Here is a 15,372-nt window from a genome sequence, read left to right as displayed (position 1 = left end):
GAAGGAATGTTGTATATATAATAAATAAGTAAATTTAAAAAAAAAAAAACAGAAAACAGGCTGGGGAGATGGCTCAGTGGGGAAGCACTTGAACCATGTGAGCACGAAGTTTGAACCCAGAGGCCTGTGTAAAGCTGGATGAGGTAGTGCACGTCTCTGATCCCAAAGGTCCTATGCAGGATGGGAGGCAGTGATAGGAGGATCCCATCACTAGCTTCTGTACACAGTGGCCAACAACAACAAACTAAAACAAGGTAGAAAGCAAGGGCTCTGACATCTGAGGTGGTCCTGTGCTCCGCATGATTCCCAATTTAAAGTCCATAATGCAAAACTTTAAAATCCACTTTGGATTTCAGACCCAAGTTTCATGAACATTCAACCTCTGGTTTGTATTAGGCCCTGATTAAAGAAAGCTATCTAGCTTTAGCAACTATATTTGAAGTTAGAGATTAACTCAGCAAAATCTGATTCATGTCTTGTTAAGTTCACCTTTTTAAACTCTTGCCCTCTCTCTTTTTAAAAACTTGTATTTCTTTACGTACGTGTGTTTAGTCTGTGTCTAGATTTGTGAACCACATACATGCAGTGCCCTCAGAGGACCAAAGAGTGCACTGAATTCCCTGGGACTGGAGTTATGTGTGGAGTTGTTACTTATCATGTGGTCGCTGAAAATCGAACTTGATTCCTCTGGAAGAGTAGCCAGAACTCTTGCCTGCTGAGCCATCTCAGTAGCCCCAAATAATTCCTGTTCTCTTTACCATGTGCAATTAGCAACAGTAGTTGAGTTCTTTATACTTTTCAAGATAGTATTTAGAGTTCTTCCAACTACAGGGGTTAGCCACCACATGCTCTCCACTTCACACTGGCCCAAAGCAGCAGAGCTAGCCAAACACAGGCTGAAACCCCTGCAGCTATGAGCAAAAAGATTTCTCCCCTTTCTTAAACAACTACGCAAACAAAAAGCAAACCTCCTTTAAGTTAGAAGCCCTTCTTAGGCAGGGAGTGGTGGCACATGCCTATAACCCCAGCAGACCCCTGAGTTTAAGACCCTCCTCAGGGCACAATTCTTTAACTGCTGGCTCTTCTGGCTGATAATCAGTCCCCACCCTAGAGCGTTTTGAAAGCCTGCTGGACTCAGTCCCAAGTGACTGCTCTGGCTGTGGTGTGTGGAAGGGAGGGGGCGCTCTGGCTGTGGTGTGTGGGAGAGGTGCTCTCACAGAGCTTACTGTTCAGTATTTAGCAGCCTCCTTCCGAGTCTTCCAGTATCCCTCTCCTCTTTCACTCTCATTCCCATCCCCAAACATCTTTCTCCTCCTTTATTTTCCTAAGATGTGAAGGGAGTATCTCAGAGTTGCTTAACAATGACATCACTTTTAATAGTCATCATTATGTAATGTACCACTATGGAAACAAAATGCTGGAATTTCTGGCAAGCAAATGACTTTAGGACAATTTTAGAAATGTTAAGTGTGAAAAAAGTGAGACTTCTCCATTCCTAATCTACTACACACAGACTTTATGAAAGTGTTCAAAATCACACCATTCATTTAGAAATTGTAGACGTGGTTATTAACATAAAACAACTACTTTTCAAAGACACACGGAGACCTGACTTTGCCACGGAGAAGCACAAAGATGAGTTTTGCACAAGGTTCTAACTCTAGACCAGCCTAATGGCTGACAGAGACACTATGCTATTCTGGGTAAAACAAAATTTCAAGTGGCCACACTTAAGTTGGCTCATCGGCAACAGTGTTTGCCACTAAAGCTTCATGAGCTGAGTTCAATTCCCAGGATCTACAGGACAGAAGGAGAGAACCAACTCTCACACTTGTCCTCTGATCTCTGGAAGGGTGCTGGGGCCCTTACACACCAAACAAACAAAATCTTCATTAAAAATAATTTTAAAGCTTAACTTCTACTTATAAGACATAAATTTTATCGAACAATTCATCCACAAAGTATACACAGTAGGAATAAATAGGATTTAAAAGATGTCATGATTGTTTCTGTAAGCAAAAAGCAAAAATGTGGAACAGAATTTTACTTGAACTTAACTAGTTTGCTATTTTTATTTGTTCTTTTGATAAAACACGTCTGTTTTCTGTACTCTTAAAAGGCGGCTAAAAAAATGTGCCAAAGTAACTGCACCCTTGCCTTCCATGGAGAAGAAACACTGCAAAGGCATGTGCACATGTTCAAGCGACATGCATGGCACATTCATGTGCTCTTCTGGCCAGAGGTGATGTCCAGCGAGTTCTAGGAAGGTTCTGGTTTTCCGCATAGCTTGTGTGATGCTGTGGTCAGTTAGCTGACTCTGTACCTGTGTCAGTAAGAGTAGACTTCCAGAAATACACAATGCAGATGAAAAATGCAGCTAAACTTTGGCATGCAAACAGAACTAGACTCACATGAAAAAAACACCCTTGATTTAGTGGTGTTTCATTTTTTAATACAAGAGAGGCTAACATAAAATATTCATAGGGAATAGCAATATGAATGCCTCTCACAGCCAATGCTTTAACAGGAGGCTATGAAGAAACAAGCCACATGTCAGAAAGAGAAACTCGGCTTGTGAAAGCACAGTGAAGTCAAAGCGCAGATCAATAAAGTGGAAACAGAGTGGGAGTCACAGTCAAGAGAGGTACCAAGTAGATCAAGTACAAACTGACAGCTACAGCTGTTTTCAGTTTTCTTTCTAAGGTCACAGGAATCAACCATTCCAAAGAATAAGGAATACAAGCAAATGTGTAAAAACAGCCAAAAGATCTGGCAGGGATCTGTGGGGGCAGGGTGTCTTTCTATTAATAGAAGCTCCTAAGACAATCCTGCTTCCTTAAATGCAGTGTCTGGATTTCACAGAAGAGGGAGCTGCTGAGTCTGGGGGACACTGGCCTCTCCTTATATCTGTCAAGCAACATACATATAGAGCATGCAAATATTATAATCATGTCCTGTGTTATTCACTCCCATTAAAAGTTAGTAGAAAAGATGTGAATTCCTCCCATTATTAACCTAGAATAAATTCTGCTTTCTACAGACAGTCGATGAGGATTACTTCAAATGGAAAGTCTTGCCAGAATTTGGTTAGGCACTGGGCCTATTTAACTATAGGAAATGCTTAAACCAACAACCCATTTACAGTCTCGAAGTTGCTGAAGGGTTCTTTGGTTCTTTTTGTAAGATTTGTGATCACAGTGTTTAAGAGGTTCTCTCTCTTTCCCCTCTCTTTCTCTTGAAGTAGGACCTTACTATGTAGCCCAGGTTGGTCTTGAACTCAGGATCTTCCAGCCTCAACTTCTGAGTGCTAGGGATAAAAAAGGGCAGGTACTACCATATTGATCCAATTCAACTCTTATAAAGAATTCAGGTTGTAACAAAAGGTGGGCAGGCCTCTATTCACAACGATGTCTTCCTGCTACAAAGTTATATGAAATCCTCTAAGGTGGTCATCAAAGGCACCTAGGAGCCAATCTTTTTTTTTTCTTTTCTTTTTTCTGGTTTTTTTTTTTTTTTTTTTTTTTGAGACAGGGTTTCTCTGCAGTTTTTTTAGAGCCTGTCCTGGAACTAGCTCTTGTAGACCAGGCTGGCCTCGAACTCACAGAGATCCGCCTGCCTCTGCCTCCCGAGTGCTGGGATTAAAGGTGTGCGCCACCACCGCCCGGCTTAGGAGCCAATCTTTGATGTATGGTTTAGGCTCCTGTGTTAGAATTGCTAGACTAATTCCATTTTGTACCTGTAGTGAGGCAGAGAAAGAGCTACGTAAATAGGGGCTCTCTCTTGTTACACAAGTACTATTTTATAGTCTACTGTTGACTGACTACCTACTACAAGCATCTACCACAAATAATACAGTTAGAAGAGTCTACAAGAAGCCAAGCTGGCAAGTATACCACAACAGGAAGTAATGATCAAAGGAACGCTGTAATTCCATGAATAGAATCATCTGGCTGAAATGGTGGTAATATGAATGAGGTGGCATCTACTGGATACCAGTTTCCTTTTTTTAAAATGTTAAGATGGCAGACAAGACACGAAAACAAAGTCCTGTTGATTTATATCCCAGGAGAAGGCTTCAGTCACAATACTGGTGGCAGCCATGTTGGCAAGCACAGCATGCACGGCAGGTTTGCAGCAGTAAAGCACAGAGTGGTGAAGTTGAGGATGAGGACACAGTCAGGGTAAGAGGATATGGTGGACGAGTCCTCGGACTGTACTCACAGCAAACCTGTAAGCTAGGTATGGCGCCTCACACCTGCAACCCCAGCACTCACTGCAGAGGCTGAAGAGGGGACTAAGACTTTGAGGACTGCTGGGTTAAAGTGAGGATCTGTCTCAAAAACAAACCAATAAAATAACACAGCACAGAAGGCAAGATGAAGAAGCAGTGTTCATCAGTGCTGTTGAATTATGGCAGCAGAAACTATTAAGTGAACTTTCAGGCAAAAGACAGCAGACCTGACTGTGCTCCTACCTGCTCATCACCCCATAGAAGCCCGTTTCCTAGCAGCAAAAGCATCAAGCCTGACCAGTAAAGGCATCTACAGCCGGGCTAAGGAAGCACAGCTACACCAGGAAACCTATCCTTGAAGTATGACCATACTGTATCGATTCTGGTGCTCTGTTAGTTCATATAAAAGAACTGTACCTATCTAATGAAACTAGTATACTCTTGCTGACGTTATTCACTTATAATTAACAAAACCCCATGATTTCCAAACTTGTACCCACACCCAACTACTCAGTTTTTAAAATAAGTCATACCATAGAAAAGATTTGGTTCTAAAACAGAAACACACATACACATACACATGCACATGCACACACACACCCCCTCTTCCTCTGTCAGACAGTAGGAGCACTCTTTCTAAATGTTGTAGGGCTAAGAAGGATGTATTAGTTTACAGCTTTAGACAAAACAAGGTGCAAAATCCTAGGGAAAAACTAAAAGCTCTCTGGAAAGCAATTTCATCTTTGGCCAAGCATAGGAGCTAAATTTCAACATTCAGATAAAAAATGATTATGCCTTAGATTTCTAGTCTAATTTCAATTAACTTTTGATAACCTTAGTATTAAATGTTAAATTCATTACCTGCTATAAGGATATATAATTTTTGATCATATCTAATAAAAATTAACCCTGTGTATAGAAAGTAAAAGTTGAGCATTTTCAAATGACAACCTATTCTAATACCTTTAACAAGATACAGATAATTTAAAAATAATCATCAATGCAATGAAAATATAACTGACTTTCATATAAAAGCCAAAGTCTTACTCTAAGAACAGAGCTCCTCAGGGTAATTTTAAGCAGACAAGCTGCTCACAATACACACTTGGAAGTGCATCTAGATTTCTTATCACCAGGCCCCTGATTCTAGTAGTGTAAGCTCAGAATCCGAAAATGCTTTGGAAGGCAATTTCAGGGACACCGGGACAGGGAAGCATTGCACTCACACCATCCTATTGCTCTTTGTGAAAGAAGACACAAAAACCTAACTCTTTCACGACACTACTACTATTGAGCAGGCATTTAGAACCTCCACCTCCCCCATTTTCCCAGCACATGTACACACTAAGGCTGCAGTATCTTCTGGAGTAGCCCAAGACTGGTCAGCACTGAAGCAGGCTTAGGGTGAAGCAAGCTCATGGATTTCCATTGGAGACCATAACCAACAAAATGTGAATGAACACTACAAAAACAGCCTATGTGATTTTTTTAATCCTTGAAGTAAAAAATTAAAAAAAAAAAAACCCTTTTGTGAAAAGCTATGCAAATTTCTTTTCATTCAACAAAGAGACCCAAATCCAAAGCACATACAAATTCAACTAAATTCAAATGCAATGTCACAACAGTAAGCCTAAATATTTTTGTATGGGTCTACATCACTGCCAACACAGGACTTTTATAGGAGAAAATTCTATATGCCTAGTTTCTTTCACCTTAGGTCTCAACACATGGCACTTTCCAAATGGTGACAATATAACTCAGTATTGGCCTTTCCTGACTAAGCTATGACTTAGAACTTTAGAAATGGACAGCAATTCTCATTTACCTGGGAATTACAGCAGAAAGGCAATTTAACTGGCAAAGGAAAGAGAATTTCCCCTGAGTAAGTCTCACTTCCTCTAAGAACAGACACAGAAATCCTTTTGCAACAAATCCCTTCCCTGATACAGTTAAATGCAAATTCTCTTTTCCTCTTACTCCAGAAAGCTCCTGTATGCATAGCTGACACGCCACCTACTGCAAAACCCAGCTGCCAGCGCAGGCGGTGCTGCCAGCATTTCATTGCATCGCCAGGCTGGGACGGAATAAAGGCGTGCTTGTGTGTGGTAGTGTTTCTTTTTTAAAAGGAAAGAAAAAAAATCTCCAAGCCAAGAAGAACAAGCTGAAATAGCATCTTGAAAATGGAGCGTAAAATAATCAGAAGAGAAAAAGAAAGGGAGTATGAAGGGAGGCACAACAGCCTGGAAGACGCTGAGCAAGGCAAGAACTGCAATTCCACACTGATGACCCTCAACGTTGGTGGATATTTATACATTACTCAAAAGCAAACGCTGACCAAGTACCCAGACACTTTCCTTGAAGGTATCGTAAATGGGAAAATCCTCTGTCCTTTTGACGCTGATGGCCATTACTTCATAGACAGGGACGGGCTCCTCTTCAGGCATGTACTAAACTTCCTACGAAATGGAGAACTCCTATTGCCTGAAGGGTTTCGAGAAAATCAACTTCTTGCTCAAGAAGCAGAATTCTTTCAGCTCAAGGGGCTGGCAGAAGAAGTGAAATCCAGGTGGGAAAAAGAACAGCTGACCCCCCGAGAGACTACTTTCTTGGAAATAACAGATAACCACGATCGCTCTCAAGGACTGAGAATCTTCTGTAATGCTCCTGATTTCATATCAAAAATAAAATCTCGCATTGTCCTGGTGTCCAAAAGCAGGCTGGATGGGTTTCCGGAAGAGTTTTCTGTGTCGTCAAATATCATCCAATTTAAATACTTCATCAAGTCTGAGAACGGCACTCGACTCGTACTAAAGGAAGACAACACCTTTGTCTGTACCTTGGAAACTCTTAAGTTTGAGGCCATAATGATGGCTTTAAAGTGTGGTTTTAGACTGCTGACCAGCCTGGACTGCTCCAAAGGGTCAATTGTTCACAGTGATGCACTTCATTTTATCAAGTAATTACCTGTCTCACGAACAAAGGCAACAAGCATGCAGCCAGCAAGCTTCGGAAGCCACAGAATCAAAGGCGTCCCAAACAATGTGCCCAGCTAGCTTGTCCCAGAGCCCGGCTGCTAATCAAGTACTGTGAGCTAACGGTATGTAAATCTATCACTAAAGATGTCCTTCTCTGGGGTGTTCTGCCATCACACTTCTACCTACGGTGAAGCTGTGGTCCTTCTACACTGTAAATAAAGACAATGCTTTTGCTATTTAATTTTTTTCCCTTAAGCTGTCTTTCAATGAGAATGTCTTGGGTACTTGCATCTGTCATTCACTATAGCAAATGTTAACAACATAAGGTTCAAAAATCCTTTCTACTTATAGCAAAAATCTACAAAGACGCTGAACTGGTAAAATAAACATGGAGAGCAAAATAAATGTACAGAGCTACTTAAAGCAGAGTGACAGTGAGAATCAAAATGGGACTCTAAAACATATTCGAGCTACTGATTTGACTTTAAATTGCAGGCACCAAAACCTTTATTACAGTTCCTGTATTTCATACCAGAATTACGGATAAACTGATATTTTGCTGAAAATTCCTAGGAAACTAACTGCTTGATAACAATAAAAAATAAATAAAATCGCTGCTAGCTTCTTTGCTTGTATTAATGATTGTAATAAAAGTTATGTATGTCACTTTAAAAATAAATAGTGCTACTTGATGATTGTGCACAACACTCTGCACCGATGCAAGCAACTGTCAGGCTCTAGCACCTTACAGGTCCAGCAAGCGGCAGAAATTAACAACTGCACTTCCCGGCACACTGAGCTCCAGCACGGCATGGGTAGCTTGGTCCCAGCTGAGTACATGGTGTCAGAATTGAGGAATCCATTTCCACAATCACTCTATCTGCTCATTTTTCAAGTTCAAAATATTAAATGAACATTACTCAACACTATTACAAAACAACTTTACTGGTCCTTTAAAAATCTACTATTTAATATAGTCTTTCAGAAACTCATACTAAAACCCAACAAGGTCAATACCAACTACCCAATTTGTTATATTATTACTAAAAAAAAAATCTATGCTAAAATCAAAGTCACAGAGTTGTGCTGATTTTTTTCTATTTCATGCTAATTTTTAAAGAAATTTTAAACCTTAGTTTATGAATGTTTTAAGGACTAATCTTTCAGCTGAACTCTGAATGTGAATGCACGCCTTGTTCACTTACTCTACAGAAAGCACCTTCATCACTCTTGTGGTTTTACTCCTATGGTGTCTAAGAATAAACTCTTAAATTTAAGATAAACAAGCTGGGAGTGTGACTCATGCTTGAATCCCAGTAGTTGGGAAGCTGAGGCAGGAGGATTACTACAAGTTTAAGGCCAGCCAGGGTTACTAGGTGAGATTCTCAAAATGACGAAGGAAAAAAAGAAAAAAGGGGGTGGGGAAGCAATCATTAAAGTAACATTCCAACATTTTGATTACATATACAGTTTAGAATAAAATAAAGCTCAATATTAATTAATCATTATCAACTATAACTAACTTTGACTTACAAGATCTAAGATAATATAAAGTTGCCTTACAGACTATAAAAGAAACTTTTAAAAAGGAATTGTGCAAAGAAAGTCCTTCAAAGATTCACACTAAAATACTCAATGTAAACTACATAATTTTCTCCGATTATACACTAAGGAAAAAAGGCTTTTCTTAAAGTATCAAATTTTCTTAATGATCTATAAATGGCTTAATCATGGCATAAAGGGGCTATGAAAACAGTAAAGGAGAAAAACCCAAAACTGTATTGTATGATTGGTCAGCGGCTGCTACTCAGCTGTATTTTTACCTCCTCAGAATATGAGCTGACTTTTCCTTGCCATTTGGATTGGTAATGAAAAAACTGGTAGTGATTTCACGTCTGAGTCAGGTTTTCTCTATCAAGATCTCACTCCAGATAATAAAGACACTGACATAATCTGTTATAGGAGATGCAGCTGAATAAGTCTCAGAAATGCAAAGGCTTCCCATGACTTCACGAGAGAATTTAGCTTTCACAACGACGTTCCTGCTGTTGTTATGAACCAAAGGAATCAAGCGCATAGTTATGTAGCTCTTTAAATAACATGCATAGCTGGAGTCAACTCCTCGAACTTTAAGGCATAACAGTAATTGCATCAATCAACAGTCTACAAGAGAACATGATGTACACCTCTTTAGAAATGTACCTTTGCAAATCCAACAACTGTATCTACAGATCCAAGTGCTTAAATGTTGAACTGTGGGTATACAAAGTATCTAGTTTTACATTTTAGTTTTCTAGCAACATTTACAAGGATCTTCACTCACGGTATCTTACAAAATGTTGATGCCAAGAGCAAAGCTTCTCTGACAGATCTGTTTCAGTGAATGTGTAATTTCTCTCTCGAAAGCAAAGGTTATACAGAACTGATTAGCATCTCTGTCTTTTTAAAAAAGGTGGTAAAGGGTGTTTACTGCAGTTACCAGGTCCCAAGCATGCATTCTCCTGTATTTGAAGCTAGCACACATATTGATTCTAGCACCCAACTTTAAATTATGGCAAACAAAACTGTACTTATGGCTTTCTGCTGTGTTTTAAAATGTGCCTGTGCAGCATGAAAAATAAATGAAACACAAGCTGACTTATTGTCCCAGCCTAAAGATGAAAATCCCGAATAAGCCTGTTCCCGTATTTCTGGTGTAGTATTAAGCACCGCTTTTGAAGGACTACTAACAAAAAGGTAACATTCATTAAGTTCTTGCTTTAAGTCTTTTGTTTTGAGACAGGGACTTACCCTGTAGCCTAGGCTGGCTGCAAACTCTTGCGGACCCTCCTGTATTAAGCTTGTCAGTGCTGGGTTACAGATGCGAGTGACCAGGGTTGCCTTGAAGTGTTTTACTGGTATGTAAATATCATGCTATGCATTTCAATAACTCCCCACACATTCATTTCCTCACAGATGAGAGAGAAAGAAGGGTTAAGAATCTCCTCCTACTTCACAAACAGTCATCAAGAGCCCAGGGCTAGTGGTTCCAGATGCAGCAGAGAACGCACATGTGAACCAGGCCACTCAGGTCCCCAGGACCTAGCCTAGACCCCGGCACAAAACAGATTTATGAACTCCATATGAATATAGAATATCAGATAGTCTGTCTTACTTGTACAAGTTCACAATACAAGTATTCTAAAAATGTTAAGTGAAAAATTGAATTTTGGAATAACATTTTTAATGTCATTCACGTCGTTTAAAGAACATGAGGTGAATCATCCATCTCACAAGACTAAAGAATATCCCAAATTTGTCTATTTATGAATCTGAATTTTTTGCAGATTAAGTTTGCTGAAAAGGTTAGTCTTTTAGAATCCACATTAACTGTATTATTAAAATATTTTTCTTATGAGAAAAATATGCTAAAATGAAATTCTCATGAGTTCTAGAATCATACTGTATTAACTTCCACAAACCAACATGGAGGACAGTAAGTCAACACTTAATTCTTTCAGACTTTTAATGTCCTCACAGTGAAGTTTCAACTGTGAGTTGTATAAACACCTCTACTTTACAGACTTCCAGGCAAAGCATTTATAATCTTAGCCAGTGCAGATGTGTCTTTCTAATCACAAATATCAGCCATGGAGACAGAAGGGTCATTAAGTTAGGCTTTCTATTCAGACATAAATGGAACACAGAACTTTCAATGAACATATGCTTGCTTGCTCAAAGAAGTGAAATATTTTAAGACAAAAACATAGAAAAAAAGGCTTCATTTTATTATTAAAAACACGATTCTTGGGTGGAAACAGAAGACGACGGAGTTGGAGGAAAGGGGTAATGGGGAAGAGGAACTGGGAGGGTAAGATGGGGCAGGGAAGCTGAGGTCAGGAGGTAAAAAAAGATTAATTAAAAATTTTTTCCTCAGACTGACTTTCTATCCCTATATAAATAAGTATCTTACTGGCATTTTTAAGTTCAGTGGGAACTTAGATAATAAAGCAATCTAAAAGCTATGCCTATTTAATGAGTTATGAGTAAATACCTCACAATGCAAAGGTATTGGTTGAGGTTAAAATTAGTGTCTGAGTCATATAGTACTGCTCGTAAGCAGAGACGTAACATGGACCATCCAAACAGCTTGTAACTCAGAGAATGTATGTGTACAGCCCTGAAACACATGACTTCTTCTATAGCTGGCTTCTTAATCATATTTTGTATGAGCTACTATTAAAATTCATTTGCTCTGTCAACAAACAGAAGGGGAAGTATTAAATAAGCACTTTTTGGGCACTGATATATCTAAGATCTAAATTTACCTGAAATAATTTGTGAAGAGATAACAACATTCATCTTTTCTTGACAAAAACACATAACTGGTTAGTGTTTCTATCAAGTAAGTCACTTAAATGTATCCTGCATACTATTATGCTAACTATATTTAAGTAAACTCCTCTACCAATGTTAAATGTGTTTATCTTGGCTGAGGATGCATAGGCAAGGCCCTGGGTTTGACCTTTACCACTGCCCATAGGGTGTGTGTGTGTGTGTGTGTGTGTGTGAGAGAGAGAGAGAGAGAGAGAGAGAGAGAGAGAGAGAGAGAGAGAGAGAGAGAGAGAGAGACTTAGGCATTATGTGTGTGAAATACTGAATTCAGACATTAAAGAATGACAGAAGAAAGGAAGTCTATTAGACATCAAAGAAGGAGGCAACTCTACTATATTCCTTTACAACACCATGACAGGCTTTTTCAAGTGCAGGATCACAGCATCTGGTCACATCTCAAAAGTTTTTAATAATTATCTACAAAGACCTACTTAATTTTTAGAAATTCCTTTTCGATGCTAGGCTCAACTTTACACAAGTAATTTTAATTAACATCCTCTAGGACACTAAGCACACATTCTTCTACAATGTGTGAGACTGGGCTGTGAGACTGGGCTAGCCTACTGATTTAGTCTTGGTTACACCCATTGATTTTACTTCCTATAACATGTTCATTAACTCTTTTTTCAGAATTCTTAAGAAATGCTGAACAACTAATTTAAATCTCAATACTTCCTTGAATTTGAATCTTTCATCATTTAATTTAGTTTTATAAATAACTAAATGATTTTTGCATTCACCTTAGGTATACCATTTAATGAATTTTTAAAAATTAAGTATGACTGAAGATACTGTGATCTTACATTTTGATTTTTGTGTATTTTCCATATACACGTAAATATTTTTAAACAAATTCTTTTATTTTTAGTGGATAAAAATATATGGTATATGACATGGTGTTTTGAGCACTGAGTATTTGAGCATTGTAGAATGGCTAACAGAACTAATTAATGTATGTATTACCTCACCAATCTTTTTGCTGTGAAAACATTTTAAAGTGTACATTATTAATTACAGTTAACATAACATAGTAAGGGTGGTGGCGCACGCCTTTAATTCCAGCACTCAGGAGGCAGAGGCAGATCTCTGTGAGTTCGAGGCCGGCCTGGTCTACAAGAGCTAGTTCCAGGACAGGCTCCAAAGCCACAGAGAAACCCTGTCTCAAAAACCAAAATCAAACAAACAAACATAGTAAACATAGTTGCAAAATAGTTTAAAAATAGTAGGGTTAGTTTACAAATCAGAAAAACACAACCACAGGAATTTATGACATATGTGTGCCTATTATAATACAACCGGAAAACACCACACTGAGATTAGTATATAAAATTCAATTACTTTGAAAACTATGAGGGTACACTGAAAATGTCATTTTGGTCTCTAAGTATAAGATGGCCTGACTGTTGGCAGAATGTACATTAAGTACATTTTCTTACTCATTAAGAATAAGAAAAAGGAGGTCCTAACTGTGGCAGAACAAAAGCATTAGTGTGTATATGAGAAGTAAAGTCACCAACAGTGGACACTGAAATAGCAAGCTGCTATGTACAGCTCTGGCAGTAGACAACGAGATGATTGGTGAACTCAAAGACTATCTATATATGAAATAAAGCCACTCCTAATGTTCATTCTGGAAGACATGTACATTCAACACTGTACACAGAAGCCAGAAAGGGTGTCAAATCCTCTGGAGCTGCAGTCACAGGTGGCTGTGAACTCTCTGACTTGGATCCTCTGAAGAACAAGAAGTATTTGTTGTAGAATATTATTTTAAGATGTGTTACATTTGTTTTTGCTATGGAAAATTTGTTTTAATGATGCAAAGATGTGTTGCATTCTTTTATGTTACATTTGTTTAACTCTGTGAAGCTGTGATAACTCTGCCTGTCCAAAACACCTGATTGGTCTAATGAAGAACTGAACGAAGAACTGAACAGCTGACAGCTAGGCAGAAAAAGAACAGGCGGGGCTAGCAGGCAGAGAGTATAAATGGGAGGAGGATCACGAAGCAGATCAGAGAAGAGAAGGAGTCAGACAATGAGACATGGAATAAGAAGGAATGAAAAGATATACATGCACGTCTTAGGGTCCTCCTTGTTACCTAGCTTCTCAGGGGTTGTGGACTGTAGCCTGGTTATCCTTGTCTTTACATCTGATATTCACTTATGAGTGAGTACATATTGTGTTTGTCTTTCTAGGTCTGGGTTACCTCACTCAGGATGGTTTTCCCCCCCCCCAGTTCCATCCTTTAGCCGGCAAATTTCAAGATGTCATTTTTTTTTACTGCTATGTAATACTCCCTTGTGTAGACTCACCACATTTTCTTTATCCATTCTTTGCATAAGGGACATCTAAGTTGTTTCCAGGTTCTGGATATTATAAATAGTGCTGCTATGAATATAGTTGAGCAAATGCCCTTGTGGTATTAATGTTCATCCTTTGGGTATATGCCCAAGAGTGGAGATTGATTCCCCAATTTTCTAATAAACCACCATACTGATTTCTCTGTTTAGATCTGTACCCCATTTTTAATTGGATTACTTGGTATTTTGATGCCTAGTTTCTTGAGTTCTTTGTATATTTTGGAGATTAGCTCTCTGTCAGATGTGGGGTTGGTGAAGATCTTTTCTGTTCTGTAGGCTGCCATTTGGGGAGGGGAAATAGATAAGATCTCCTGAGTAAATTGGGAGGGGAGGAAGAGAACAAAAGGGAATGGATGATTGAGTTGAGAGATGGAGAGGAGGAGGGGAGAGAGGGAGGGAGGGAGAGAGAGGGAGGGAGGGAGAGAGAGAGAGAGAGAGAGAGAGAGAGAGAGAGAGAGAGAGAGAGCGCACAAAAACATGTATTTTGATGGAGGGAGCTGTTATGAGGTTAGGAAGAAAGCTAGTGCTAGGGAAATTCCCAGGAATCCAAGGATGACCCCAGCTAAGACTCCTAATGATAGTGGAGAGGGTGTTTGAACTAGCCATCCCTGTAATCAGACCGATGACTACCCTAATCCTCTTAGAACCTTCATCCAATAACTGATGGAAGCAGATGCAGAGATCCACAGCTAAGTACTGGGCCAAGCTTGTAGTCAAAGAGAGGAAGGAAGGATTATAAGAGCAAAGGGGTCAAGATCTTGATGGGAAAACCCACAGAGACAGCTGACCAGAGCTTAGTGGGAGCTCAATGACTCTGAACTGATGGCTGGAGGACCTGTATAGGTAGGACTGAACTAGGCCCTCTGAATGTGGGTGACAATTCTGTAGCTTGGGTAGTCTGTGGGGGTCACCATCAGTGGGACCAGGATTTATCCCCAGTGCATGAAATGGCTTTTTGGAGCCCATTCCCTATGGTGGGATACCTTGCTTAGCCTTGATACAGGGAGGATGGGCTTGGTCCTGTCTCAAGTTGATAAGCCAGTCTTTGTTGACTCCCCAAGGAAGGCCTTACCCTTTCAGAGGAGTGGATGGGGGGTTGGGTGGGGGGGATTGTAAAGGGAGAGCAGGAATAGGGGAGGGAGGGGAAACTGTGGTTGGTATGTAAAATGGAAAAAAATACTTTTAAATAAGAAATTGAAAGGGAAAAAAAAGATAAGCAAGAAAAAAGAAAGGTAAAAGTCCAGAGGCAAAAGGTAGATGGGATAATTTAAGAAAAGCTGGCTGGAAACAAGCCAAGTTAAGACCGGATATTTCCATAAGAAAGAATAAGCTTCCCTGTGATTTATTTGGGAACTGCATGTCAGGCTCCAAAAAAGCTAATATGTGTGTGTGTGTGTGTGTGTGTGTGTGTGTGTGTGTGTGTGTGTGA

The 15,372-nt window shown here is 39.4% G+C and overlaps 2 protein-coding genes across 2 annotated transcripts in view; one reads left to right on the top strand and one right to left on the bottom strand.

Annotated features, from left to right (window-relative positions):
• The window catches only part of Gtf2f2 (general transcription factor IIF subunit 2), a 117,782-nt gene that overhangs the window by 62,843 nt on the left and 39,567 nt on the right, over positions 1–15,372 (bottom strand).
• On the top strand, positions 6,412–7,191 carry Kctd4 (potassium channel tetramerization domain containing 4). The gene has a single exon (XM_038310271.1). The coding sequence runs from the start codon at positions 6,412–6,414 to the stop codon at positions 7,189–7,191; it is 780 nt and encodes a 259-aa protein (XP_038166199.1).

This window comes from Arvicola amphibius, chromosome 13 (genome assembly GCF_903992535.2).
Source record: "Arvicola amphibius chromosome 13, mArvAmp1.2, whole genome shotgun sequence".
NCBI lineage: Eukaryota > Metazoa > Chordata > Mammalia > Rodentia > Cricetidae > Arvicola > Arvicola amphibius.
The sequence above is the reverse complement of the archived record's forward strand: the minus strand, read 5'-3'. Positions and strand labels throughout refer to the sequence as shown.

Excerpts from the sequence above, each read along its gene's own strand:
- Kctd4 (XM_038310271.1), top strand. The coding sequence starts at position 6,412 with ATGGAGCGTAAAATAATCAGAAGAGAAAAAGAAAGGGAGTATGAAGGG.